This window comes from Pantherophis guttatus, chromosome 1 (genome assembly GCF_059756535.1).
Source record: "Pantherophis guttatus breed Tessera chromosome 1, ASM5975653v1, whole genome shotgun sequence".
NCBI lineage: Eukaryota > Metazoa > Chordata > Lepidosauria > Squamata > Colubridae > Pantherophis > Pantherophis guttatus.
Window position 1 is genome coordinate 59,344,366 of NC_142063.1, and position 26,970 is coordinate 59,371,335.

The following is a 26,970-nucleotide window of genomic DNA, read 5'->3' on the forward strand; positions in this document are numbered from 1 at the left end:
TTTCAATACAAACCAATAGTAGATTAATATAAAGCTGAAAATCAAAGCCAAATGTTCTGCAATACATTGGGATGATATGCCTTCATATAATGGCCATGACTTATGTCATTTGTGTTGCTAATGATGGCTCTTGCATATATAATTCTATTATACTTTTATAAATCAGCATTTGGATAAACGATTTTGAACCATTAATATATTTTCCTGGTTAAAATTCTCTGAGATGTTCTTAATAAGAGTCTTAGATAATGAATTTGGGCAAACTCTGGAACAGTCTTTACAGTATTATCATTCTCATTAATTTTCAAAACTACCCACTGTGTTGAGATGATCGTCATGGGCCTAAGAATTCAATTTACTAAATATTTTTGCATATATTTCAACATTTAAGTAACAGATGTTTACATCTTAAGTTTGAATTTCGGTACTGGTTAAATATTTACTATAATGCCCTAATTTATTTTACAATCTTCATCTCACTTTTTCAGCCCTGAAACTTAACTTTACTATTCTCATTAACTATAGACAAAATAACAAAATCTGTATTTAGTAAATATAGCTAATATTATTATTTTGAAAAATAGTTTAGTAGAATTATTTTCAGAGGAGTTAATGAAGATTGTTCGAGTTCCACTTTAAAGTGTCATTCCTTTTGTTATCTTCAAAGACTATTTGTTTCCCAATTGTTTCATTCCTTTAGTGTTCTCATATCAGAGCAATAAGTATTTCATTACTAGTTTATCTGTCCAGAGGCTTGAGAAGCAGTAACAATTAACCCTCCCTTCACAGTGATTGATACAGGCTTTGCTTTCAATTTGTTCCACTACACAGATCATGAAATTCTGAATGCGATCATCCTTATTGACCTGTATCTTATTGCCGTTATTGACAAATTGCTACATATATATATATATATATATATAAAAAAAATCTCATAGCAATTTATATACAAAAACATACAAAGTATATACACACACATACATAAATATATGTTCAGTATAAAATGATTCTATCTAAAACAAAATTTTAAAAAATCTTTGCTTATAGATAGTCCTCAACTTACAACAGTTTGTTTAATGACTATTCCAAGTTACAACGGCACTGAAAAAAAGTGGGCCATTTTTCATACTTATGACCATTGCAGCATCCCCATGGTCACATGATCAGAATTCAGACACTTGGCAACCAGTTCATATTTATGAATGTTGCTGTGTCCCACGGTTATGTGATCACTTTTGCCACTTTCTGACAAGCAAAATCAACAGGGAAGCCAGATTCACTTAGCAACCCTTTACTCATTTATCAACTGCAGTGATTCACTTAACAACTGTGGCAAGGAAGGTCACAAAATGGGGCAAAACTCAGTTAACAGTATCTCACTTAACAATAGAAATTTGGGGCTCAATTGTGGTCATAAGTCGAGGACTGCCTGTATTTTCTTTGAGCATGGTATTTGTCAGATAGCAAGACAATCCATTATTTGATTTTACAACAAAAAAGTATATGCTTACATCTGACCAAAAATGTATTGTTTTTGCAATTCTTTTCCATCAGTAATCTAAATACCCCGTTTCCCCCAAAATAAGACATCCCTTGATAATAAGCCCAATCGGGCTTTTGAGCGCATGGCAATAAGGCCAAGCACTTATTTCAGGTTCAAAAAAAATAAGGTCTTATTTTCGGGAAAACATGGAATATCACCTAAGCAATATGAAGAGAATTGCCAGTGGAGGATTGAAACTTTATATAAAAGTTATTTAAAACATTTTTTCCTATTCTTGTAAAACATCAAAGAATACTAAATTTCTTCTGATGGTAGAAAGGTTCTTTTAAATCAACACATTAAGTATAATTCACTTTCTCTGGATAGGACTATTAATCTAAAGTCTTAACTTGACTTTTCTCTTATTTTGTGTTAACAAAGATCAATGGCAAATTAAACAATTTTATTTTTTATTTTATATTTTATTTTAATTTAATTTGTATACCGCCCTTCTCCCAAAGGGACTCAGTAACAATAACTTCTGTGCTGTCTCCTGATTATCTCCTCCTTTGATAATCAAAAACAGAATTACAGGAGGCTCAGCACTATACCAGCAAATATTCCATGTGCTGCTCCATGTTGATACAACACATTCTCCCTTCACTGCAGTCATAAATTCCTTCTGAGATAATAGCAGATTGAACTTTATCAGATACCTTCACAAAAAGCTGCACACTCCATAATTTAATTAGATTCTCTACCCCATGATTCTATTCATTTTCTAGAGGACCTGGGCATATTGGAATCTGGAAGACATACAAGAATCTTTAGGAGAAGCAGAGCAAGAAAACATCACTTGTATAATGAAGTTTGCAGGTCTACCACAATTTTTTGCAACAATACATCTGGTGGACAGGAGATTCCACAATGGTTGGTGTCAATCTTCTACTGTTACAAAACTGAGTAAGGAGGAACAAGTTACTACCTAAAACTAGAGCAATTTTACCAAATCACATGGACTACAAATATTATTCAAACATTTCTCCCAAAAAAATTATGTTAGGAATAGTGGTCTAATATGCCTGAAGGATACTTAGAAAGATAAAGTATATATAACTAGACAGACAGACATGAAAGAATCTCAATAGTTGTCTAATCCAATACCACACTTTTTGCAGGAAATCCACTATTATAGCAAATTTGATTTATGATCATTGGCCTGTGATCCACAGGGATCTAGAAAACTTTATTTCAGTCTTTAAGTGTATTATTTTTATAGTTTTAAAAAATGATAACATCCAATCAAATCAATTTATAACTTTATTGTTTTACTTTCGATATCTTCACGCTCCACATGTATTCCAAAAGTATTTAAAATTTGGATGTAATACATTTTTAGTCCCAATTTTATTTTAATTATTAGGAGACAACATGCAGAATAGAAAAAATGGCAAAAAAGTAAACAGACATACATTTGTGTTTAAAACATTACATCACATATTTTATTGGAAAGCAAAGAAATGTCTGTACCAACAATTCACATTAGTTTTATAATTAATGGAATAGAAAACTAATCGCTAGCAGAGTATTTATCTTCTTTATAAAAGTTCCAAAATTTATTAATTGGAATCTCTATAATCTAAAATACCATAGGGAAAGTTTCACAAAACAAAATTTCACAATTAAAAAATACCTAAAATGTCACACATTTTGAGAATAGTGTTTTGAGGAACCAAGCATAGAATACTATATAACAAGATACTTTATGGATGGCTGAATCATGTGAACGTATTAGTCATGATGTTGAACTCAAATTGTACATTATTTTTAACTACAATCATGTGCAAGGAACAAAAACTGCAGGCATTATAAGAAATTAAATTTAAGAAAATGTACATTCTAAAATCAGGAGAACATATATGTTTACATTTCAAGCAACTTTCTACATACTTCTTCAATGTACACTATTAAGTAGTCATATATTAAAATGCACAATTACCCAGGCAACAGTAAGATTAAAGAAGTGAACTTCTCTAATAACTCTCATACTACAGTCAATGTCAAAGAAAAATATTACAGAAAAGTTTTGAAGGTAAAGAAGGCGTCAAGGCATAGTCAATTTCATTCCTCTAATCTGGAAAACAATTCACAGCTGTAATAAAAAAGTACTGTATTATTTCACTTTCACCAGAGAATTTTTTAAATTAATTGTACAAGTGGGGGGGGGGAGCTGTTCACAGAAATTCCTGAGATTCTTATCAGCATACTGTTCAAATGAAGAGCACTTTAATCAGTAGAGGAATCCTCACATTTCTAATGTCTTGCTGAGCATTCTGCAGGTTAGAGCAGCAGCTGGTAGAGGTCATATATCTTTTGTGAGTATCCCAAAAAGGCTCACTGCCAGACTGTTAAATTATGAATAAGCAATGAACAAAAGAATGCAGATACGATAGTGACAAGATAATCCAAGCAAATTTATCTATGACAAATTTCACAGGATTAACAAATTACATTTACACAGAACAATACAAACCTGCAAAAATGATGAGCTTATTTTTCCTTAAAACCATCAGTCCAAAAAAAAAAAAAAAACCCCATCCAAATTCACTGCATGCATTTAAAATTAATTGAACATACAGCTCAATAGTATGCATGTTTTCTTCAGAGTAAATCCAACTCAGTTCAATATACCTAATAGTTGTGCCAAGGACTGTAGCCATAATTAATGAAAGAGAAGGGATTAAGTTTCTTTTCTTCAAGCAAAATAACACATTTAATGCATGGAATGCTTTATTTGCAGATTATGTAGTACAATACTTTAAAACTGCTGGTTTCTCTTTTAAAGGACGTGTTTTACAATTAATACCACTACATTTATTTTCAAGGTTATATTGTTATATTTTAATCATTTATATAATTAACATAATCAGAAATATTTAAAGCTTTTATTACAAAAGAAGTTGTAATATATTCTCCAAGAATTTTTTTTTAATTTAAAACTTATCGAAAGCTTAGGGAATTTATTGATTAAATTATTGATTAAATTTATTAAATAATCATCTGGAAACTTCCTATTGTTGACAATAGTCACTGGCTAAGTATTATTAACTAAACTTGGTAAGTGATATATAGTCTATCTGGCTGGAAACTGGAAAATCAGATATATGGAGAAAAAATTCAGCCCAATCTGATTCTAATCATTCATGACTAAAATGCACATAAGACTAATTATACCAGATGTGGCTACAAGTTTGGAAGTGTAACCATCTGAGAGAATTGCAATGCTGACTTCACTGTGCATCAAAGCATACCTTGAGTTTCTTAGCTCCTGATCCAGCAAGCAGTAGTAGGGCTCTGAAAATCCTTTGAAAGATGACCAAGGCAAACATACAAGCCTTGAAAAAAACCCAGCTCTTTTAATAAATGCTTCATTTCCCTGCATTCTCCTGCATCCTACATAGTGCCTCTTTCAAACAACTGTGTAGACCTAAAATACATATAGAGCTAGATCTATAGATAACACTCTCTTGGTGAGTGCGAAGCTTTAAAAAAAATATTCCAGAGATAATTGTCTTTTAGATACGCATCCCGCTACTCTGCAACATTTCAGAGTCCATTGTGTAAGGTGGTCACAGACTTCACTGCATGACTCCAGTATTTGATGCTGAAATGTACCTATCTTTCTCAGTCTTAAGATCTCAAATATAAAATGTATTTTGCAAGAATCTAAACCAGCTGGGAAAGTCATATATTGCCTGGAAATTATGGATGTACAAATCCCAGAAGCATTAGATCAGGGAAGAATAATGTATATCAATTCTGATTACATGCCAATCAATTATGGCGCTAAATGGACTCAATTTTGACTTTAAGATATAACTTTTTATTATTTTTTTCAATCTGAACCTGCTTCATAAAAATATTTTTGCAATTATTTTTCCATCATGCAATTTAGAAAACACAGTCTAGAATATGACAACCTACAAAACATCATTTGTTACAGTGTTGGGAATGCAGTATAAGAATTTAAATGATTTGGCCATTATATGACTAACTTTCTATGTATTTGGAGTGTGTATCCGTGTATATCTGTGTATCAGCAGAAATACTAATAACTAATAATAGAAATGGGAACTAAGCAAGGTGCATACTTTCAACAGCACAGCTTCTATCTACAAAGCATCAGATGTATTTGACCATATTGGCTAAGAATTGTGCAATTTGTAGTTTTATTGTATCGTATTTGGATAGGACTAGATTGCAAAGGATGAAGCAGACCACAGCTATGCATTTCAGTGATGCAATATACAATTTAAGAATTGTAAGAATAAGAATAATCCAAACAAAGCTGTGCTGTTGTAAATTTCATATCACCTGTGAAGTAAGCACCAACAATAATCTGAAAATGCCTGAGAAAAGTTAATTCTAAGAGCTTTATTGGTGCTCACATTTCTGTCAAAACTATATTACTGCAGGAAAATCTATGGGGCCCATGTCCTGTCTTATGAAAAACACTGCTTGATCTTATTTTTATTTATTATTATTGAATGAACAAAGACACTTTTCTGTTGATACATACCCTTAAAGAGGTTTCTGCAAGAACAAAATAGTGAAGGAATTCTTTTCTTTTCCTGGGAAGTTTTTTTTTTTAATTCGAAGGAAATCATACATAACATCTTCAGGAATTTTTGAAGGACTGAATATCTGCACTTCTTGTTACCTGCAGCAGCTGGAATGTAACTTTAATCTCTCCTCTTAACTGTGTATTTTCTGCCAACATCAGAGATGGAGATTATTAAAACTTCTGCAATAGCATACAGTATCTTAGATCATTTCAGCATCCCTTTCTTCGCACTGTGCATGTTAATCAAATTCCTCTGGTTTTATCTACAGTGTTTGCATAGTTTTGCACACATGCAGTTCAGAAAGCCTCTGCACACATGTACATTTGAATCCCATGAGACTCTAGATTAAAAACAAGAAGTTTGAAACTAAAAAAACGCTTAAGGAAGAGTTAATATATAAAAGAGAAAACAATTATCCTCGAAAACTTACTTTTATTTTTCTGTATTCTTATGTTTTTACCTTTTTCATTCAAGCACTTTAACCATTAATTTTAATAATTATAGAAATTTAGTGACATATTTACACACCCGTTAATTTACAATATAAAAACATGTTTGCCAAGCAGTAATCATAAAAAATGCCAATATTAAAATTAACATCTAATTAATATTTTAATGCACTCTTTTAAACTTCAAATGCAAGTGTTTTAATATAATCAATTATTCACTAAGTCAACCAAAATGCAGAAGGAAGAAACATAATCTAGGCTTACATGAAAATTTATGCTTTATTAAATATAGAAAATGATGAAAAAAATGTGTGATTAACTATTTTTCAAGTTTATGAGCAATTCTTTGTTTTTTACCAAGCCTCAATTCATCTGTAAAGTTTTTTTTAAATCTCTCTTGTGAACCACTGGTTTATATAGTTATATAGAATTGAAGGGTAATAGCCAACTCGGTATCCAGTTATATTTTTTCACAAATAGGATCAGCCACTTTGTGCTATTATAAAGGTGAAGGGATAAACAACATACTCTACAAAAGTCTTTTTTTTTATCTTTACATCCAACATTGTAAAGATTCAGTTGTTCAGCCCTTGGCAGTGACCCACACCTTGACCTATAAAGTCTATTACCTACAAGTGTTTGAATATCCTGTTTTTCACTCAACAGAGCTGCAAAGTTGTTTTTTAGGTAGAGAAATACTTTTATTCCAAACTTATCAATTTACTGAGTGTCTATATAAAACCCTAACTGAAATGGGTAATTTAACAACGAACTAAGTTATTTGAAATAAAATGAGCATTAATCCATAATGAAGTTGATCAACAATCATCAAAAGTGGAAAATGAGGTAGCAAAAATTACTAATTTGAATAAAGTGCAGCATCACTTGGTTTACTTCTTTAAAACATATTAAACATTACCTGGCTAAAGGTGAACAACAGAGGTACAGCTTTCTCCCTGCAAATCACAATTGGTTGGCAAAATTTCAAAACCACTTGGAAAGAAAAATCTGTCTTATTCCATTGGATAACCTCGCACAAGGTATTTTTTTCCACAGCCAATGCATCTGATATTATCATTACTTCCAGTTCTCAATTGCAGAGCTAATGTACCCTGTATACACCCTTATTATTGCTCCTCAGCCACTGTTATAGAAAAGCACTGACCTGGGACTGGACTTGCCAGGGAAAAGATTATCATATTAATTTCTAGCTTGTAATCACCATTATCATAATCTAGAGCCCCTCTGAAAAAAGGCAGTTTCCTACATTTTCGAATACAATACTGCAGGATGCATGCATTGGCTTGGAAAATTTACAATGCTATATCATCTAGCTAATTGATAAATGTCTGGTTACATGGCTTCTCTGCTAAACCTTTATTTCACTGCATCTTTTCATGGTATGCAGTTTGTGTGAATACCATCTTTCAAACCTGAATGGAGATTTTTAAAGTATTCAGTTTTATAAAAAACTATCAATACAGGTAGCCTTTGATTTACAACCATTTTTTAGCGACTGTTCAAAGTTAAAATGGCACTTTAAAAAAGTGATTTATGACCATTTTTCAGACTTACGAGTCGAGTCGTAAGTTACGACCGTTGTAGCATCCCCAGTCATATGATCAAAATTTGGACGCTTGACAACTGGTTCATATTTTTGATGATTTGCAGTTCCCAGGATCATGTGATCAACATTTGCAACCTTCTGACAAGCAAAGTCAATGGGGAAGCTAGATTCATTTAACAATCATGTTACTAACTTAACAACTGCAGTGATTCACTTAACAACTGTGGCAAGAAAGGTTGTAAAATGGGGCAAAATTCACTTAACCACTTCTTGTTTAGTAACTACTTTGGTTAGCGATCATTCACAAATACAACAGTAAAAAACAGTAATAAAAATGTAATTTTCCAATAATATGCAACCAAATTTCATGTATCTGACAACAAAAACCTTCAGTATGAAACTGATTAAGGTCTGGTCAGTTTCAGGCAGCAGCTGGCTGAAAGTTCTAATCAACTAATCAAGGTCACAGAGCTGAGCTTGTTAGCTACTGGTTAGCACTTTTTAGGGAAGTCCTGCACTGAGGAGAAAAGCAGCTCAGAAAGAAATAGTTTAAGCAATTTTTCCAACCTGCGAGGAAGCAAAATAAAAGAAAAGTAACTGTTAGGTACAAGACACTATACAAGAGGATTTTATCTGAATGAAATGGCAGCAACCAGTGATCTTTGCAGTGTTTTTCTGTCATGTATTCACTTAACAACTATGTTGCTTAATGACCAAGTTGTTATAACAAAGCACAGTCACTAAAGAGAGAGTGGAGTCCTCTAAGTTATATAAAAGCGGTTTACCCATAAGTCAACTGCAAATTACTGTACTGTACTGTATTACTGGGAAGTTATATTTCATTTCATACATTTCTCAAGTCTCTGTGTAATTTGCCGAAACAAATTACAAATTTATTAAATCTAAGATCAGAGAAAAATAAACAACTTATCTAAAATAGGCACAAATATGATAAAATCAGCAAATATTTTCAAACAAACAAGAATTTCTAGAACAAATCTTCTGCAGATCTTGGTAGGAAATGAGACTCTCCTCATCACTGAAATTAAGACTCTATACTTATTAAGAGGCCTATTTTTGCTAAGAAGTGTACTTTAAATCATATGGCAAATGGCTAAGGGGCTACCGTATTTTTCGGAGTATAAGACGCACCAGAGTATAAAACGCACCTTAGTTTTCGGGGAGAAAAATAAGAAAAAAGCTGATTGGCAGGTGGATCAGCCTCTCAGAATACCCGGGAGGTGAATTTTAGCAACAGGTTCCTTTGTTGTGAGCTCTGTGCCTTGCTTTTTCTTTGCTTTTTTTCCTGCCTCTGAAACTTCTGAAACTCTGTTTCAGAAAAAAACTTTTTTTCCTGCCTCTGAAAGCCTCCAAAACAGAGCTTCAGAAAAAAAGCCTCTGAAGCTCTATTTGGGGGCTTTCTTTTCTGAAGCTTCGTTTCTGATGCTTTTTTCAGCCTCTGAAACCTCCGTTTGAGAAGCTGGGCAGGACTACATTCGAAGTATAAGATATACCCAGATTTTCACCCTCTTTTTTTGGGGGGGGAAAGGTGCGTCTTATACTCCCAAAAATACTGTAGATAGGTTTAGCCTAATTAAGAGAAGGCTCAGGGGAGACATAACAGCAGTTTTCCAATAAAGGTAGTCCTCAACTTACGACCACAATTGAGCCCAAAATTTATGTTAAGTGATAAATTATGTTACGTGAGTTTTAACCCACTTTATGACTTTTCTTGCCACATTTGTTAAGTGAATCATTGAAGTTGTCAAATTAGTAACAGTTGTTAAGTGAAGATGGTTTCCCCATTGTCTTTGCTTGTCAGAAGGTTGCAAAATTACCCCAGGAACCGTCATAAATATGAACCAGTTGTCCAGCATCCAAATGTAAATCATGTGACTATGGGGATGCTGCAAGTCATAAGCGTGAAAAATGGTCATAAGTCATTTTTTTTAATGTCATTGTAACTTCGAATGATCATTAAACAAACTGTTGTAAGTCAAGGGCTACCTGTACTTGAAGGGCTATCACAGGGAAGAGGGCCTTGTTTTGCCTCCCAGAATTGTGGGTGCTCCACTGCTAGAGGTTTTCAAGAAAAGATTGGACAACTATTCATCTAGGATGGTATAAGTACTCCTTTGGGCAGTATAAGGACTCCTGTTTGGGACTAGAAGACCTACAAGATCCCTTCCAGCCATATGATTCTAAACTAGAGACTATTGTCATTTGATTAATAAAGAGACTATTCTAGTCGCCACAGGCACTAAAGCAACATAATGGAATACTATCATTTCCTAAAGAAATGGACATTACCCAGGTAACAGTAGGGAAATTCTGTTTGTTGAAAAATGGATATCTTGATATTACAATTCTTTTTTTCATTTTGGAAAAGAAAATAACTAATACAATACAGAAACACAATTTACTTCTGCATCAACTTTTCCTACTATGTATTTTCAGCTCTAGCTAATATATCGAATGACTGAATAAATTCTTTATTATGGCCAAAGGCCAGCAATGTTTTAATGTTTTGATTTCAGCAGTGAAACCTGCCTCTTTATAAACACAGAACTGCAATCAATTGTGACCATCAAAAAGGAGGACATACAGTACATTCCTGTTGGATTGGGTTCTTTGTTCTATATCCCCCTCTCATACACCTCTTGTTGTGTTCCTGAAGGCTGAATAGCTGTACTACAGATTTTATAAAAGCACCTGCCAAGGTTGTATAGAAGGAGATATAAAAATAATTTCAAGTGCAACAGTTGTACCCCTCTATACATAATGACTTTAATCTGCATTTATTCATAAAGATCATGATTTCTTCAAGGTAAGCAATATTATGCAGAACTACAAGAGTTAAACACAGTATGTCAGAGTGTGTACAGCATTAGTACGTGAGACACCCCAGGAGCAATAACAGCAAACAGATGTTTGTAATAAATAGTGGTTTTATCTACAAAAGAATATATATATATATATATATATATATATATATATAGAGAGAGAGAGAGAGAGAGAGAGAGAGAGAGAGAGAGAGAGAGAGAGAGAGAGAGAGAGAGAGAGAGAGAGAGACCCTAAAAGGGTCTCCTCTTATTATACAGGCTCTTAAAGGGATAACAGCCAAAAACCTTGCTGACTCATTCCCATCATTACATCAGTGCATCATTGTAGCAGCTGGTCAGCTCTTAAACCATTACCCTGACACAGAAATCAAAGAAATGAAATGCAAGGATAAGAAATATAGTTAAATCTAGAAAATACCAACTCCATTCACTAAACTTTGCTGTATCCTTCTATCTTTGCAAACCATCCTTGCTTCCACCATGCCCATTCATGGCTTCATAGTTTGCCTTTAACTTAACAACTGCTGTATTAACTTAACTGTCCTAAACTTAGCTGTCCTAAAAACCAGTAGTAACTTCAAATCTGGTGCCGTGATGCAATTTACAATCACAACTCCAGAACAATTACAGTCATTAGTCAAAGATTACCTGTATGAATTTATTTCTGCTTCTTTGCCACTTGTCAGTACAATGGGGTGGAGGGGTGTTTTTTTTAAAAAAAAAAATTACCTTGTTTAACTAAGATGTTGTAATAAAATACTGCCTGAAACCCAAACTGCTTTCCTTTACTATGTTAAAAAGTAGAGGTTTTTTTTCAGCTGTAGGTCAAATCTGGTAAATCCTAGAGTGTCATGGCACTTTCCTGAAATCACTGATACTTTCTTCCACACTGATCCATATCGGTGCTTCTCAACCTGCATTTCAGGGAACCTATGAGCTGCAATACCACATCTGGCCAAACAAACCTGGATGCAAGAACTAATTACAATTTGGCTGAATTAGTACTTAGATATTTAATAGAATATTTAATAGAATAATAGAATTTCAACAAGGAAATAATATGATATATGAAATAATATAAAAGGAAGTAGCCAATGGCAACTCACTGTCATATTATTTCCACAAAAACTACTGGTTGCTTTTAGATACTTAACAGAAGTCTAGTTTAACTCAAGGTTAATTTTTCTCAGTAAAAATCAAAATCTTGATTTTGTGCAGCATACAACCAGTAAAATTGTTACTGATATTGTAATTTTTCACAAACCTTTTAATCTACTTCCATAAAATGTAAATTATTAATTTATAAACAGGTAATCCTTGACATACAACAGTTCATTTAGCGACTATTTGAAATTACACTGAAAAAAGTGACTTATGACGTAAGTTTTTCACACTTACACAGCATCCCCATGGTCACGTAATCAAAATTTAGACACTTGGCAACTCACTCATATTTATGATGGCTACAGTGTCCCAGGGTCATGTGATCAACTTTTGTGATCTTCGGACAAGCAAAGCCAAGGGGAAAGCCAGATTCACTTAACAACTATGCAGTGGTGAAATCCAAAATTTTTTACTACCAGTTCTGTGGGCGTGGCTTGGTGGGCGTGGTGTGGTTTGGTGGGCGTGGCAAGGGAAGGATATTGCAAAATGTCAATTCCCACCCCACTCCAGGGGAAGGATACTGCAAAATCTCCATTCCCAACCTACTCATGGGGGAAGGATATTGCAAAATCTCCATTCCCACCACACTCTGGGACCAGTGAGAGGTGGTATCTCCAAACTACTCAAAATTTCTGCTGCCAGTTCTCAAAATTTCTGCTACCGATTCTCCAGAACCTGTCAGAACCTACCGGATTTCACCCCTGCAACTATGGCAAGAAAGGTTGTAAAACGGAGCAAATTTCACTTAACAAATGTCTCACTTAGCAACAAAAATGTTGGGCTCAACTGTATAAATTGAGGTTTACCCGTAATTTATCCTGGAATAAGCCTTCCATTGCAACTGCTCTGTAGAAGAGTTTTCCCACCCAGATATCTGTCTTCAGCGTTCTCAGCTTGCTATCCTGTTTTCCCCTCCCTGCCCCTGGGCTTGAAGCTAAGTTGATTGTGTGGGGAGAGGGATCTCCTTTTTAGTGGTGGTGTTTTTTGGGGTTTACTTCATGCTACATATTGCATGTGCCATTGTCTTTTACTACATGCTATATGTTGCTTCTTTTGTATTTCATTATGGTGTTATTTTTTAAGTCTCCCAGTGTGGGTTTGTGGGCGTGTGTGTGTGTGTGTGTCTCTCTCTCTCTCTCTCTCTCTCTCTCTCGCTCTCTCGCTCTCTCTCTCTCTCTCTGTGTGTGTGTGTGTGTGTGTGTGTGTGTGTGTATGCATGTATGAGTGCGTAGAAACGTGTCAATTAATGTTAAATTCTTTAAATTATATATGCCAAGAATTTGGAATCATTTCATGTTTTGGAATCCACACAAATATACGCTCAGCATCCAGAATTCAGCCCAAACAAGGAAGTTTGATGTAGCACAAGCTTCTGTGGATAAAGTGTTATCCTCATCCAGCAATTATATACTTGGATACAGAGAAAAAAAAATCAAAACACTCAGACCATCTGGAATTAGCCATTCCTTTGTTCAAGCATGTCCATTTATAGGACAGCAATAGAACCAGGAGGCTGAAATATCTCCCAATGGTTTGAATTACCATAATTTTCCCATCTGTATTACCTTTCATCAATCTCCTTAACATTGGAAATGCCCAAGTTAAAAGTTGTGTTAAGAGAATAAACCAATAAATGAAAAAAATAGCTTTGATGATTGTTCTCCCAAAATAATCCTATTCACTGCTTCTTCATATGAAAATTAGTATTAATCAAGAAATATTAACTATTTATGGTCAGAGGCATAAAATTAGATCCCCTTTGTTTTATTAAGTAACTAACGCTCCCCACTCCCAGCAAAAAGACAACCAAAACTGCACAGGTATATTACTATACAACATTATCTTGTTAAATCACTGTAACAAAATCATTTTGTGTACAATTCAGATAACTAAATGATTATATAGATGCATTATTTTAAAACAAAAACAAATGAATTTACAAAGGTCAGATGGGTCATACCCAGAGATTACTTCTTGACTAAGATAGCTGTTCACATATGAGTCCAAACTTCAATTTTAACATGCTGTGTACACATTCAGACCTCAAGTACTTTCTCATCTCTCATCTACCATGCCATGAAGAGAAGAAGAATTTGCTTCTGTTTCAAGCAAGTTACAATGACATACTGCATCTGAACCTGAATAAGCTACAGCTAATATTAAGAAAACAAATTAAACCATAATTGGAAGTGGTTTTTTTCTGAAATATAGTTAATACTAATCAAAACTGAGTGAGATTCAGATATGAAGATTGCAATGGGATAAGAATAGAAGTCTTGTCATAGACACTTTGGAAAAGAGAGAAGCAACCATACTTATTCCTATAACATTAAACTGTGTTTTGTTGTTAAAGCCAAATTCATCCGGTAAGGCACAAATTGATGCCAAACTGTCCATTTGATGAAAACAGACCATGAGACTTAACTGATAAAAGAAAGATGAAAAAAATTCACAGACAATTATCAATTCTTACCCAACCACTCTTTCATGTCAGAACCTGTGACAGAACAGTATAGTATGAGCCTTTTCTTCACTACAGAGTTCAGTTAATCTGGGATACACTGCAAACATTTAATGATTTGAGGAAGGTCAATATACTTAATTCCGATTATGCAACACCATGTTTGAAGGGGAAGAAATCAGAAGTATTCTGAATTAGTTCTGAAAGACCTCAGGGCATTGCTAATCATTAGTTGCGTTAAGGAAAATAACTGATTCAGTATCATATAAATGAGATTCTATATAAAAATGAGATCAGCGTGACCTTTGTTACATAACATAATTAAGATGCTCAAAGACCCTTTAAATTAAGGGAATTCTTTATATTTTTCTAACATCCAAATTAAAGCAAATATATATATATATATATATATATATATATATATATATATATATATATATATATATATATATACACATACATACATACATACATATACATATATATATATATGCATATTCTTTCTAGCCAGGTTTTACCTACGTAAACTAAGTTGTTTTTCAGCTCTGGTTGTGTGAGCTGAAAAACAACTTAGTTTACGTAGGTAAAACCTGGCTAGAAAGAATATGCACATAAAAGCCTACGAAAAAGAAAAAGACACACACACACACACACACACACACACACACACACACACACACACACACATATATATATATATATATATATATATATATATATATATATATATATATATTCAATTGGGTCAATAAATAAGAATTTTAAAATCAACCTTTTGAAAAATATAGCATATGTTAGCTTGATCCTATTTAATGTGCATAATTAACTAATGCTGTTTTTACTAAATAAGAACAGTAAAATTGCTATTTATTTTCCCAGGAAATGTATATCAATTGTAAAGATAATACTACTGCTGGCATATCCTTCAGCATAATACACAAGCATACCTTAAATTATTAATGAATACCTCAGTTCTAAACCATGTTAAAATAAAGGACACAGGAGATAGTTTGTTCTATAGGTAGTTGATAGAAGGCAAGAACTACCAAAAACAAAAAGGTGGCATATGGCTTTTATACAGAAAAAGTAATTTTAGTAATCGGCAACAATTTTCATATATATTCTTTATTAATCCTTACTCCTGCAAATATGGCATTATAATACATTGTGACTACTGTATCACGATTTACAAGATACTCAGTATCTCTAAGAGGAATTTATGACAAAGCAAAATAGCTACAAATTCTTTTACACAAAGTTGGAAGGCAATCACAGAAAAAGTTAATATAAAATTATTTTTTTAAAAAATCCTACCCCCCTCAAACTGAGATTTTTCTAGAGAAACCTAAAACATTAAGTTCTAGTGTCTGATATACCCCAATTAATTAGCTGAAGACTATCTACAAGTAAACATGCTAAAGAATGATTTATAAAAAGAAAGCTTGTATTTTAAGACTGAGCTTGTTCAAACACTTCATAGGATCTCTTATAAAATATTCAACCAAAGCATTTAAACAAATACTGGGTCTTACCAAGATTATTGCCAAGCACCTTTATAAAATTTGTGAAAATTTCAAATATTTCAAAAATGCCTTTCCTATTTAAAGCCACTAATTTAAAATATTATTCATAGTATTAATACTCTGCACTTTTAGTAAGATATTGATAATATATTGTACTCAAATATAAATGAACAGAAAATAACAAACCAGCATCACAATAACAGTATTTAAGTAGATTTAATTATATAGCTTAATGAAGTGAAGCATTAAGTGCAACAGAAGTATTGTGATAACACTCTCATAGGAAAGTCCAAAATATATTGGCTTGTTCATTATTTCATGCAGGATGCAATGCAACAGCTTAAGTGTTGGATCTAATGTGTTATATGCAGTATTGTACTCACAACAGGTGAGATGCTGGTTACGATATATATTAAGCAAAACATGCATGTGGTTGAAAACTACAGAACAAAACATTAAAACATACTTAGTTCATTACTTGTTGAAACATACTTAATACTCTGATATGAACATCAAACAAGATATTTCATTAGCCTACAATACAACAAATCAAATACGGAGGGATAATATTTCAAGCTATTAATATTACTGCTACTACTAATCCATAAATCAGGAATCAGAAATATTGTGGTAATGGGGAGGCTCTGTTTAATAAAGGTCATTATAACTCCTAGCTTCACAGCTATAAGATGTAATATCCTCTCTGGTACCTCTATGATATGCCCATGCATTACTGTTCTTGTTGACAGTCTGTTGCCTTGGAAATATTTCATTATTTCAGTTTTTCCATTTGTAGACCCTTGGCCTTGTGATATGAAGGCCACCCTATTTCATATTTTCGATTATCATTTAAGCAATCTTCTGGAGCTATTTATATAAAAGCAAGTGTTAGACAATGCATATCATCATTTATCATTGCTGTGTTTAAGCATATACTGTAGAAAGAAATACCAAAAAATGAACAGAGCTTTGTTCCACTTACTTTACAACAGAAGCACAGCAATAGGCTTTACAAATCACTACAGACGTATCTTATGCATTACATTTGTGTCTATTTAAAGCACATTCCTATGCATATCTACTAAAAATGAGCCCCACTGAATTCAATGGTGATTACTTCCAGGTGATTGTGTATAAGATTCAGTTCCTAAAATATAACCAGAAAACTGTGTAACATTCAAAACTGTTTGTTAACACAATGTATTTTAACATGAAAAATACATTAAAGTCAAGCCCATCGGTTTTTTCTCCCCCAAAATAATAGTTTGAATATTAACTACAGCTACTAAACATCAAAGTTTTAAAGACTACCTTACCAACTACAGTCTGTTAGTATTTATAAAAGTTTAATATATTTGACTTCTATTCAACCATTATACTATTAATGTATAATAACTAAATCATAAGAATATTAAAAATCTTCCTGTCTTTTAAGCAAGCGCTGCATGCTAGTTTTATTATCTGAAGAATATAATTTATTTCAATAAGATGTGCATCACTCATACATGTTTGCTCACATGTAAATCTGTCATTTCAATTCAAAAAGCGTGCACAAAATTGTTGCCTTAATCCCTATTACAATTTGCAGATTTAAAAAACAAGCCGAGAGTAGTTTTAATTAATACGGTACTAAAATATAAAGTGTACATTAAGAAAATATTGATCATTTAATCTATTGAAATATAATTATATTCTTCAAAGCACTATGAAGCAGCAACAGTTTGACATACCATGTCTTATTCAAGCCACTGAAATAATTCATGTATAATTTCAACATAAACTAGTTGGAGCACAATAAGCAGTGACAATAACTTAGGCCTCGGGGCATAAAACAATTTGGACACCAGGGCAAGCTTGGGTTATTGGTCTTTCATGAATTAAAGTTACCCCCACCACTACCCGTTGAAATTATTACTCATTCCACTCCCTACACAGGATAAAACTACTCTGATCCAACCTTTAAGATGACAGCATCAGAGCTGAACAAGAATATGTTATTAAAGGGCATTAAATTAAATACAGTATATCCTCCTACAACTTCAATCAGAATTTCAGACCAAGTGTTATTTAGTACAGCTCTCAAGTGAAGCAGAATAACAAATTGCACACTTTGATTTACCTTCTTCGAATGCCAAATGGAGACAGGTGATAAAGAAAGCACTCATGCACAGGCTATGAAGTTTCCCCTAGAAATTAATTCTATCTTCAAGATTCCTATCTCAGAAAAATTCCCAAAATGGCACACAAATATGCCTCTGCTGCAGAGATTACTGAAGCTGTCCCAGCAAACATACTTATTACTAATATAGTACTAGGCTCATAAAGAATATACAACTCTCTGGTTTGGAGCTGTGGTAAGGTAAAGACAGACACTGTATACCAGCAGTTATGTACAGTATTAGCTTTCTTTCCCTTTGAGATGTATAGCTTTACATACAGGATAACAGCACTCCTCTATAATGAATGGTAATGTACATACGCTTTTCAGTCACTGGAAGACACTGAAAGTTCATAGGAAAGGAGTAATAAAGTGACTTTAAATAAACCTAATTCCTAAACTCTATAAATATTGCCAATATTTCCAACCTGACTGTGCAAATGTTACTGGGAGTTGTGAAATGCAACAGTTTATACCATCAATGAAGCAATAAGTACAGGATGAACAAAAGTGAAATAGAGGTATTTGGATTGAGATACCTTATGGAAAACTGAATCACCTCAAATCCAAAATACCAGCTCTGTTGCTATAGATTACCCATGCAGATAAGGATTCTCTTGCAGGCTCACGCAAATTTAAATTCACTCCCTTCCTTCCTTCGAGATGCTGCTAAAAGCTGGTTGTTGCACTCTCTTAAGTATTTAAAAGCTACAGTACTTTTTCCTAATCTATCAGCCTTGTAATGTGTGGACATGTTATATGTTTTTTAAAAATAGATTTTAAAATAGGAAGTTTTGTATCTTAAGTAGCATGTGCATCAATTCTGAGTTATTCAACAGAATTAGCTATGCTAAAAGTGAGCACAAGGGATGACAAACACTGTATGCATACTGATCTTTCCCCATATGAAATTGAGCCTCATTTGGTAAACATCAGGTGAACTTTTTAAAGTATGCAACTTGTTAGCCTTCTTTACAATGGTGTTCCAGTCCAGCTATCATGTTCCTTAATCTCCATGCAATCTATATGCCATCACCAATTGTTTCCTATTATGTCCTACAAGTTTGATCCCATTCTCCTTATTAGCCATCCACTTTGGGATGGGAGACCTCCGGAGGATATTCAATCCTATCTGGATCAAAGGCTCTAAGGCAGAAGACTTCCTGATTCCTAACTCCACTTCTAGAAGGATTGAGTATAATTATCCATAAAGTACTTTGCACATGCTTAGATCAGGTGCCATAGGTATTAAGCCCTGGCAAATCCTATCTCAAATTAATTGACATTATACTGCAAGAAAGTTCAACTGCCTTGATAAGGAAACCCACATGTGTTTTTTAAAAGCTTTTTCACAGCTCAAACTGCTATTCCTTCACACTTCCATTGTTTCCAGTGGCTCCTCCAGAGGTTTCCGTTACTTTCAATGGGCCAGGCTACCATTTGTCTCTTCCTCAAGGGTTCCAGGTAGCATCCTTCTCTAAAGATGCACTTCAAGTTTGCCTAACGCGACAGCTGCAAGCATCTCACCAACTCTAGAACCGAACGGGAACAACAATAAAAAGTATATCGGATGGCGGGAGGGGAAGACGAAAGCAAGAAACCTTATAACGAGCCCACCGGCCCTACTTCCTTTCACAGCAAACTCTTTCTTATGACTAAGCTTCTCCCGGGCAATAAGTAAGTTCAGGGTTAAACCCGGACGATTCCAAAAGGGGACTGGGGGGGGGAGAGAGAAAGGGAGGGTGGGTTATACACGCGAGGCCGGAGAGTTGTTGCTGAGCTTGAACTAAAACTTGCGCCAGCAGTTTGAGTGGAGTCCCAGCAAGCTCCTCTCCCTTCTTTCGGCCTAGCTGCACGAGCCCAGCCACTCTCTCCACTAAGCAACGCCGGGCCTGGTTAAACGCTGTTTTCCTCTCACGCGCTCCCCCGCCCCCTTTTGCTCCGTTCCAACCTGCCGTGGGTCCTCCCTCCCCCATTTGTCGAGACCCATCCAGCCGAAAAGTTGCCTCCCGGGAATTCCGCCCCACCCCCTCCCTCCCCCCCTCCCCACCCGTGCGCTCAGCCAGACACCGACGACTCCTCCGATGTGGGGAGGCACAGGCTCCCTCCTGATGCTGCTGCTGCTGCTAAGGGGCGAGCCTAGCAAGTGTTGTGGATCCGGCAGCAGCAGTAGCAACAGCAGTAGTCGCCGCCGCCGCGAAACGTGCATGCACCACGAGAAACTCCCGAGACCCAGCAGCGCGAGCGGGTCCGTGGCCACCCCTCCCTCCGCTTTTCCCTTTCCCGGACATGGAAGCCAAGCAAACCAGACCCAAGGTGGCGAGCGGCGGCGGCAGTAGTGACGGCGGCGTCCCAGACCCAGGAAGGCACTGCTGCCTCGGGTTCAATAGAGAGAAAGTGTTACCGTTCTCGCCTCGAAGGATCCTGCTGAAAGCTTGGCTTGGTGGGCGCCATCTTCCTGGGCTTTTTTTTTTTTTCCCTTTCCTCTCTCCCTTACTTTTCCCCCTCCTTGTGTTGCTGTGTGGTGTTGTGTCTAGCGGCGGCAGCGGCGGCGGCGGCCCTGCTTAGACAGGCAGGAGGAGGAAAAGTAGTGAGGCCAATGCATTGCGGGCTCCCGCTCCCCGGCGCAGCAGTCCTGCCGCAGGTTGCTTCGCTTAGCTAGGCGCTGCTGCCGCTGCTGCTGCTCTGACCGCAGCCGTCCATAAGCCGAGGAGCGGAGAGAGCCTAGGCTCCGCTGCCTCCGAAGACATACCAAGCCCGGCGACGAGTGGCCGGCCGCAGCTGAGTGAGAAAGCGCGCAGCCCCGGTGGGCAGCCCGGCCATTGGCATCGCCCGGCAGGTGTGACTAGGCACACGGAGAGGGAGCCCGTGGGACTGGCTTTAAGCGCGAGGCCAAGCCATAAGCAAGGAAGTCAGAAGTCTCTGTTGTTCAGGCTCGGCTGCCGTGGAAGTGTTCGCGAGCATTTTCCAGCTGCTTCCCCAGCTCCGGCGCTCTGGCTCTGGTGTGCAAAGGGACAGGAAAGCCTCCGCTGCCGGCGCAACAACGCCACTCAGTTGCAGTTTCGCATACTTTCCTTCTCTGGAGTAGCAGAGCCAGCAGAGGAAGAGGGAGACAGAGAGGGAGGGAGGCAGACTAGGAAGCCGCAAGCACACGGTTGCTGCTGGGGGAAATTCCCAGCAAAAGCCAGCGTGTATTCGGGGAAGACCCGAATGCACGTGGGATAAAAGACAAAATTGGAGAACGTGTTTTTTTTCTAAGTGGTGTTAGTTTTGTGTGTTTGTACATACACAATCGGGGCACAGATTTGAGCGCCTGTGCGTCTATTAGCATACGTGCATGTCTTTATGTACACAACCTATGTGTCTCTATGGAAGAGCGACATCCTTCAGCTACACGAGCTGCACATGCGTCTGACTCTTGTCCTTCGTCCAACTACCGTATACAACTGAGTGGACGTGTGACTGCGCAAAAATGGGTGTAGAATTCTATCATCGGGACGTATTGCTACCGTATTTCTTCTGGCATATCGATAGCTCACCCTGTTGGAGAAAGTTCATTTTGTTCTTATAGACTCCCACTATACCGGATCATAAGTTAATGAAGAAATTTCTGATATAACAGGTGGGGGCGGGAAGAGTGGCTCTTCAGGATGACACGGGGAAAACCCGATTTTTTTTAAAAAAAAGATCAAATTTCAAACGTTTTCCTAAGAATATGAGTCGGTTCATCTTAAAAGTTGCTCCCTATCACTAAATTTGCTCAATCGCTTCAAGGGCTGGAGGGAGTAAGTAAGGTGCTGAAGCGGAATTTTGATAAAAAGTTAAGCGGAATGCAACAGATGCACGCGTGCGTAGGTATGCGAATAGCTGCATAAGGACTTTGCAAATGCGGAAAGTTTAGCTGGAGGGCGCAGTCAGTGACCCCAAAAATATGATCTCTGCCACTGGAGGCAGATAATTTGACCTGCCTTAAGTCCCTCAGGGCTCCGAAGAGCAGATACAGCCGACCTAAGAAGCTTCAATGCAGAACCTTACAGCAACCTCTTTGCTTCTAAGAACTGCCTTCTGATTTAGCACGCAAAAAATGAATCAGTTGTAAGGATCTACACTCAAATGAAAAGAAGCAATTCTTATAAAATAGGAAGTCCCGAGTTTTTATCCAGGGAAATTCCATCAATGCTGTCTGGAGACAGGGCTGTAAAGCTCTGTTTTCTCCACATGCTCAAAACAATGAAGTTTAACAGGTGTCATCTGGTTTATCTACTGAGTGAAGGACTAGCAAAATCCTTCTGCTTAACTTTTGTATGGCAAAACATGGAAGAGGTGTTTGTTTAATGGATTAAGAAGAAAATGCCTTGCTCTTAAGTGCCCACCGTTTTGGGGAAACACGGTTTTCTATGCTTCTTAAAAATAAGAAAAATATGGCATATATTGATTGTAAGAGACAGTATACTAAGAAACTAAACTTGCAATTATGTTTCAGTTAAGCTGGCAATAGGATCCACTGTGTAAAATGAAGCTCATTCTCACAACAGTAACCATATGTGTTGTCTTTATTGGGATAAATAGCTACAGGTAAGAGGGTATTATATTTAATAATCCTCTTTATATTGCCAATTTATCAAATATATACTTATTTCTCCAATTTTGTATATCCTAATTAAAATACTAAAACCTGAGAACTGTACTTTTTTCTATACAGGATAAAATCTGAGAGCTCTTTTCTTATTTTTGTAAAAGTTTTACCACTTGAGCCTTGACTTTCCTTCTTTCTGCTCTCCTACCCAAATTATCTGGAAAGAATAAGGTGACAACTAACCATCCTAGTAATTTAAGAAACCTTTTACAACAGATAGTCCCAAAACAGAGAATAGAGAGCTTTTCACTAACTTTATTCTTTATATCCATTGTACCTCCTTAGAAAGAGTCTGTATGTTTATTTAAAATAGCACTGGTCTTCAATTCCAAACCTTCATCGGCTTTAAGAGTCCTCTGCTGTCTCCTGAAATAACTTCATGATTCTCACGCTATCTCAAAAGCACATAAAGCAAAGGATTATACATACATTGCTTGAAGAGTTTGCTAAACCAAACCATGTCCTGGGCACCAAATTTTTATCCGGACAGCTTTCTCATTCAAGCAAATATAGTTGCAGCCTGACTGGATTAAGTAAAGAAAAATGTGGTTTCCAAAAGTTTCTTGTCTAGTGAAATTTTAAATTTGAAAGTATTGGTTTATTTTTGTGTAAGTACTAGTTTATGCTTACATATATTTTGTTTCACATAACCTGTCTGGAGGAAATTGTAGAACATGAAAAAAAAGAAAAGAAGAAAAATGACATGTTGTGAAGCAGAATCAAATGAAAAACAAAAAAAAAATATTCTTACTTTTGGAAAAACAAAATGCCAATTAATTGTATACAATGTTGGTGCTGGAACTCTTCTGCAAAGTAATGATAGGGAAAGTAAATTTTAAAAAGCAAAGAAAATCTTGGACACTATGACTTGACTAACTTAATGTTAGATCCTTCCTAATATATATCTATAGTATTTGTTCAAAAGCAGTTAAATTCAAAGGGACTTGTTTGGGAAGAAGTATGTATAAAACTGTAATTTAAAGAAGCTGGCTGCCAAGACTCCGGTATTTGCATTAAAATGCATTTCTGATGAATACTCCCAAAGTGTTAAGTCACTTAGAATTTCCTGCTAGATTTCCCTGTAGTAACAGGTGACATGCTAATACCCTGGTAATACAAATGTGTAACTGCAAGGGTGAAGTGCCAAGTGAAAACTCTATCGTGCTCAATTGAAAATAAATCATCAATCACAATAGCGTGATCAATTATACCTCTTAGCTGCCATGCTGTGGGGTTTGCACAAGCCGCTGACATTGAGAAATTCCTACTTAGGAAGGAGAAACAGACAGGACCCCAAACTTTGCAGCAGAGAAAAAAAAGATAATCTGCCTTTGAGCAGGAGGCTATCTTACTTTTCCCTTCCCTATTGTTGTTTCCAAGATCAAGCAGCTCTAACATGTGTGATCGCGGCTTTTAAAACACCCTTTTGGATAAAGAGTTGCATTTCCCAAAGCATTCGACATTGAGATTTGGGGGGGTTGTTTTTGTTTTTTTTAAAAAAGATGAACACATAACGCGCAAACGGACATAAAAGGCAAGTGAAATTAGTCGAAAATATCAACACACCTCTCTAGCTTATGTACTCACCGTTGTTGGTAGGAAGTAATGCCCTGGACGTTTTGCGGATTCCCGTTAGCTGCGGTACTGGCTCTCCCCACGCCCGGGCCGGCTGGTACTCCCCCGGCCGCAGCTGCAGTCACCTGCACGCTGAAATCCGGGAAGATCCGGATCATTCCCGCGGCTCAGCACCCAGCGAGTGTCGGCGAAGAGGTACAGCAGCTCCTCTCCCTCCGGCGGCTGCAGCAGCAGAGCCAGCCACACTGCAATCCCATTAGTGAACAGCGGCCACTGGGAGGGAGGCACAGCGCTTTGATGTGAGCGGCTGGGCTGAGATTGAGTTGAGGGGGGGGGGACTTAAAGTGAAGCGAGGGAACAGAGAAGGTATTTTACCAATTTGCAAACATACAACGCGCCAGGATTTGAAGAGAAGCGCGGAACTGGAAGGCTGCGAAAAAGGAGGCAAAATCAGGAAGGGGGAATTCTCTGGGTAGCCTAAACCCGGAATCCGAGGGGCGAAGGGACGGTGAGGGGGCCGCAATTACTTTAACGCGGCTGTGAAAATGATGGGCAGCAAATGTTGCCTCCTCCCCCCCCCCCCACCTTCTACTCCGCCCCAACCACGCGGAGTCCGGGAGGACTTCTCGGTTTCTCAGAAACACTGCTGACCGCAGCTTAGTGGGCCACAATAAACTGCCGAGGTGGGTGGGGGGAAGAAGGGAGAGAAGTGTGTGTGTATGGGGAGGGGGGGAGAGAATTCCCGGTTCCCAAAGGGAAAAAAAAGAGATGGAGAGGAGGCGGCGTGTTACAGGACAAGTTCTTGAGAACTAGCTTTCCTTCCCCTTCTGTCTCCCTCCCCCGCTTTTCCCTTTCTTGTATTCTTTTCTCTGTCTTCCCTTTTTTTTCTGAAGCACCGGTTTGCACCCAGAAGAAAAAACGCCGCTTTGTGCCGCGGTGGGGCTCGTTCTCTTCCAGAGGGAAGTGACTCGCCTGCCCTCCTAGTGTGCGGCGCGGTTACTGCTACTCAAACTTGGAAGGTAGGGTGTCTGCGCGCGCGGCTGGCTGGCTGGCTGCACGCACAGCTCTCCCTCGCTGCTCTAACAAATCGATTAAACCGTTGAGTGCAGTGCAAGAAAGCGGTTGCAAATGCATTATATGAAGCGGGAACAAACACAATAACGCGGGGAGGCAGCTCGGTGTGCAACCGCGAGCCAGCGAGCGAGCACGCACGCTGTTTAACTAAGGTTCTGGGGGAGCTGGTTGCACCGGCGTTCCTTAAGTTGGCTCTTTCAGGTGGGACTTTGTTGTCATTTTACAGGCACGGGAAGTTAAGCGATACATTAACAGCAGGGAATCTCTTCCACGTGTAGGGATTGTGGGTATTGCCAAGTACTTTGCGAGGTTAGGGGCTGCCGTTTCTTTGTGCGCAGGACGGCGTGCAAATTTACATTCCTATTCTCTCATCCTTTCTAGCTGCCCTCTGCAAATAACGGGGAAATGGGGGAAGGGGCTTGCAAGCCGCTTGGTGTGCCAGCGATGTAGGACTTTGTGAGTGTTGCGAGCAGGACTCGGCAAGCGGTGGGGTACCCGAGCTGGAATGTGCCGAGGTAGGAGCTTCCCGCTTTATGCCTTCCCGTTCCCACACCACAAGTGCTTCCCTTCACTACAAACGGACGGATGTCAAAGGGAAGGTCTCTGCTCAGGCAAAGCCATGGAGAAGACGCCCCTGTTGTTAACCAGAGGCACTGCGGTCCCACTTCCTTTTCTCTCTCTCTCTCTCTCTCTCTTCTCCTGGTGTCCCGTTTCCCCTTCCCTTCCCTTTACATTGGTGCGAAGCCCACAGTAAAAAAAATAAATAAATTATAAACTGCTTTGTTCCCGGTTAATATTCGTTTTGCCTGCTAGTCTGTATAATTGTCAGGATGCATCTGTAAAAAGAGTACTTGTGGGAATTATTAACATACGGTCCGCACCAGTTGGATGTGGAAAATAGGTATTTTTTTCCTGAGCACATCTAAAGCGTTTTTAAGGCATTTCACAGAATATTGCCCAATATAATTTGCCAGAATCTCACCAAGTTCAGTGTATTCTGGGGGGCTCACTGGGAAAGACTGATGCCAGGATCAATCCAGGTACAAATTCCAAAGACAAGAAGAAGACATAATTATCCATAGTGGTAGCTTTTGTTTATAACAGAGTTGCACATCAAAATTATGGCAGGATGGTGCACTTCTCTGTCTTCCTTTACTCTGTCCTGTCAAAATTGCATATTTCAGGAGCATTTGTTATCACATACACACTTCTACATCATACAGCATTATATTATTGAGCAAGCATTAAAAATAATTTACAAACCTCATGTTTGTAATGTAAACGAAACCCAAATTGGGAAAAGGCTTTAGTGATGATCTGTTGGAGTAGAAAATTCATGTGGGAGATATGGAGAGAAGTGGAATTGAACAGCATCCATGGAGTCTATATATAGAAAGAGCATTATCCAAAAG

The 26,970-nt window shown here is 37.2% G+C and overlaps 1 protein-coding gene across 19 annotated transcripts in view; it reads right to left on the reverse strand.

Annotated features, from left to right (window-relative positions):
- NPAS3 (neuronal PAS domain protein 3) overlaps window positions 1-25,450 on the reverse strand; it is a 741,221-nt gene extending 715,771 nt beyond the window's left edge. For 9 of the 19 annotated variants that reach the window (XM_087874897.1, XM_087874884.1, XM_087874894.1 and 6 more), the window contains exon 1: window positions 20,678-22,374. In XM_087874897.1, coding sequence (XP_087731023.1) covers window positions 20,678-20,727 — 50 coding nt within the window. In that variant the 5' untranslated portion in view covers window positions 20,728-22,374. Of the gene's footprint in view, window positions 1-20,677; window positions 22,375-24,496 lie in introns of those variants that run through there. The other 10 variants (XM_034417996.3, XM_034417993.3, XM_034417994.3 and 7 more) reach the window with 5 other exon arrangements.
- Window positions 25,451-26,970: the final 1,520 nt, after the last annotated feature.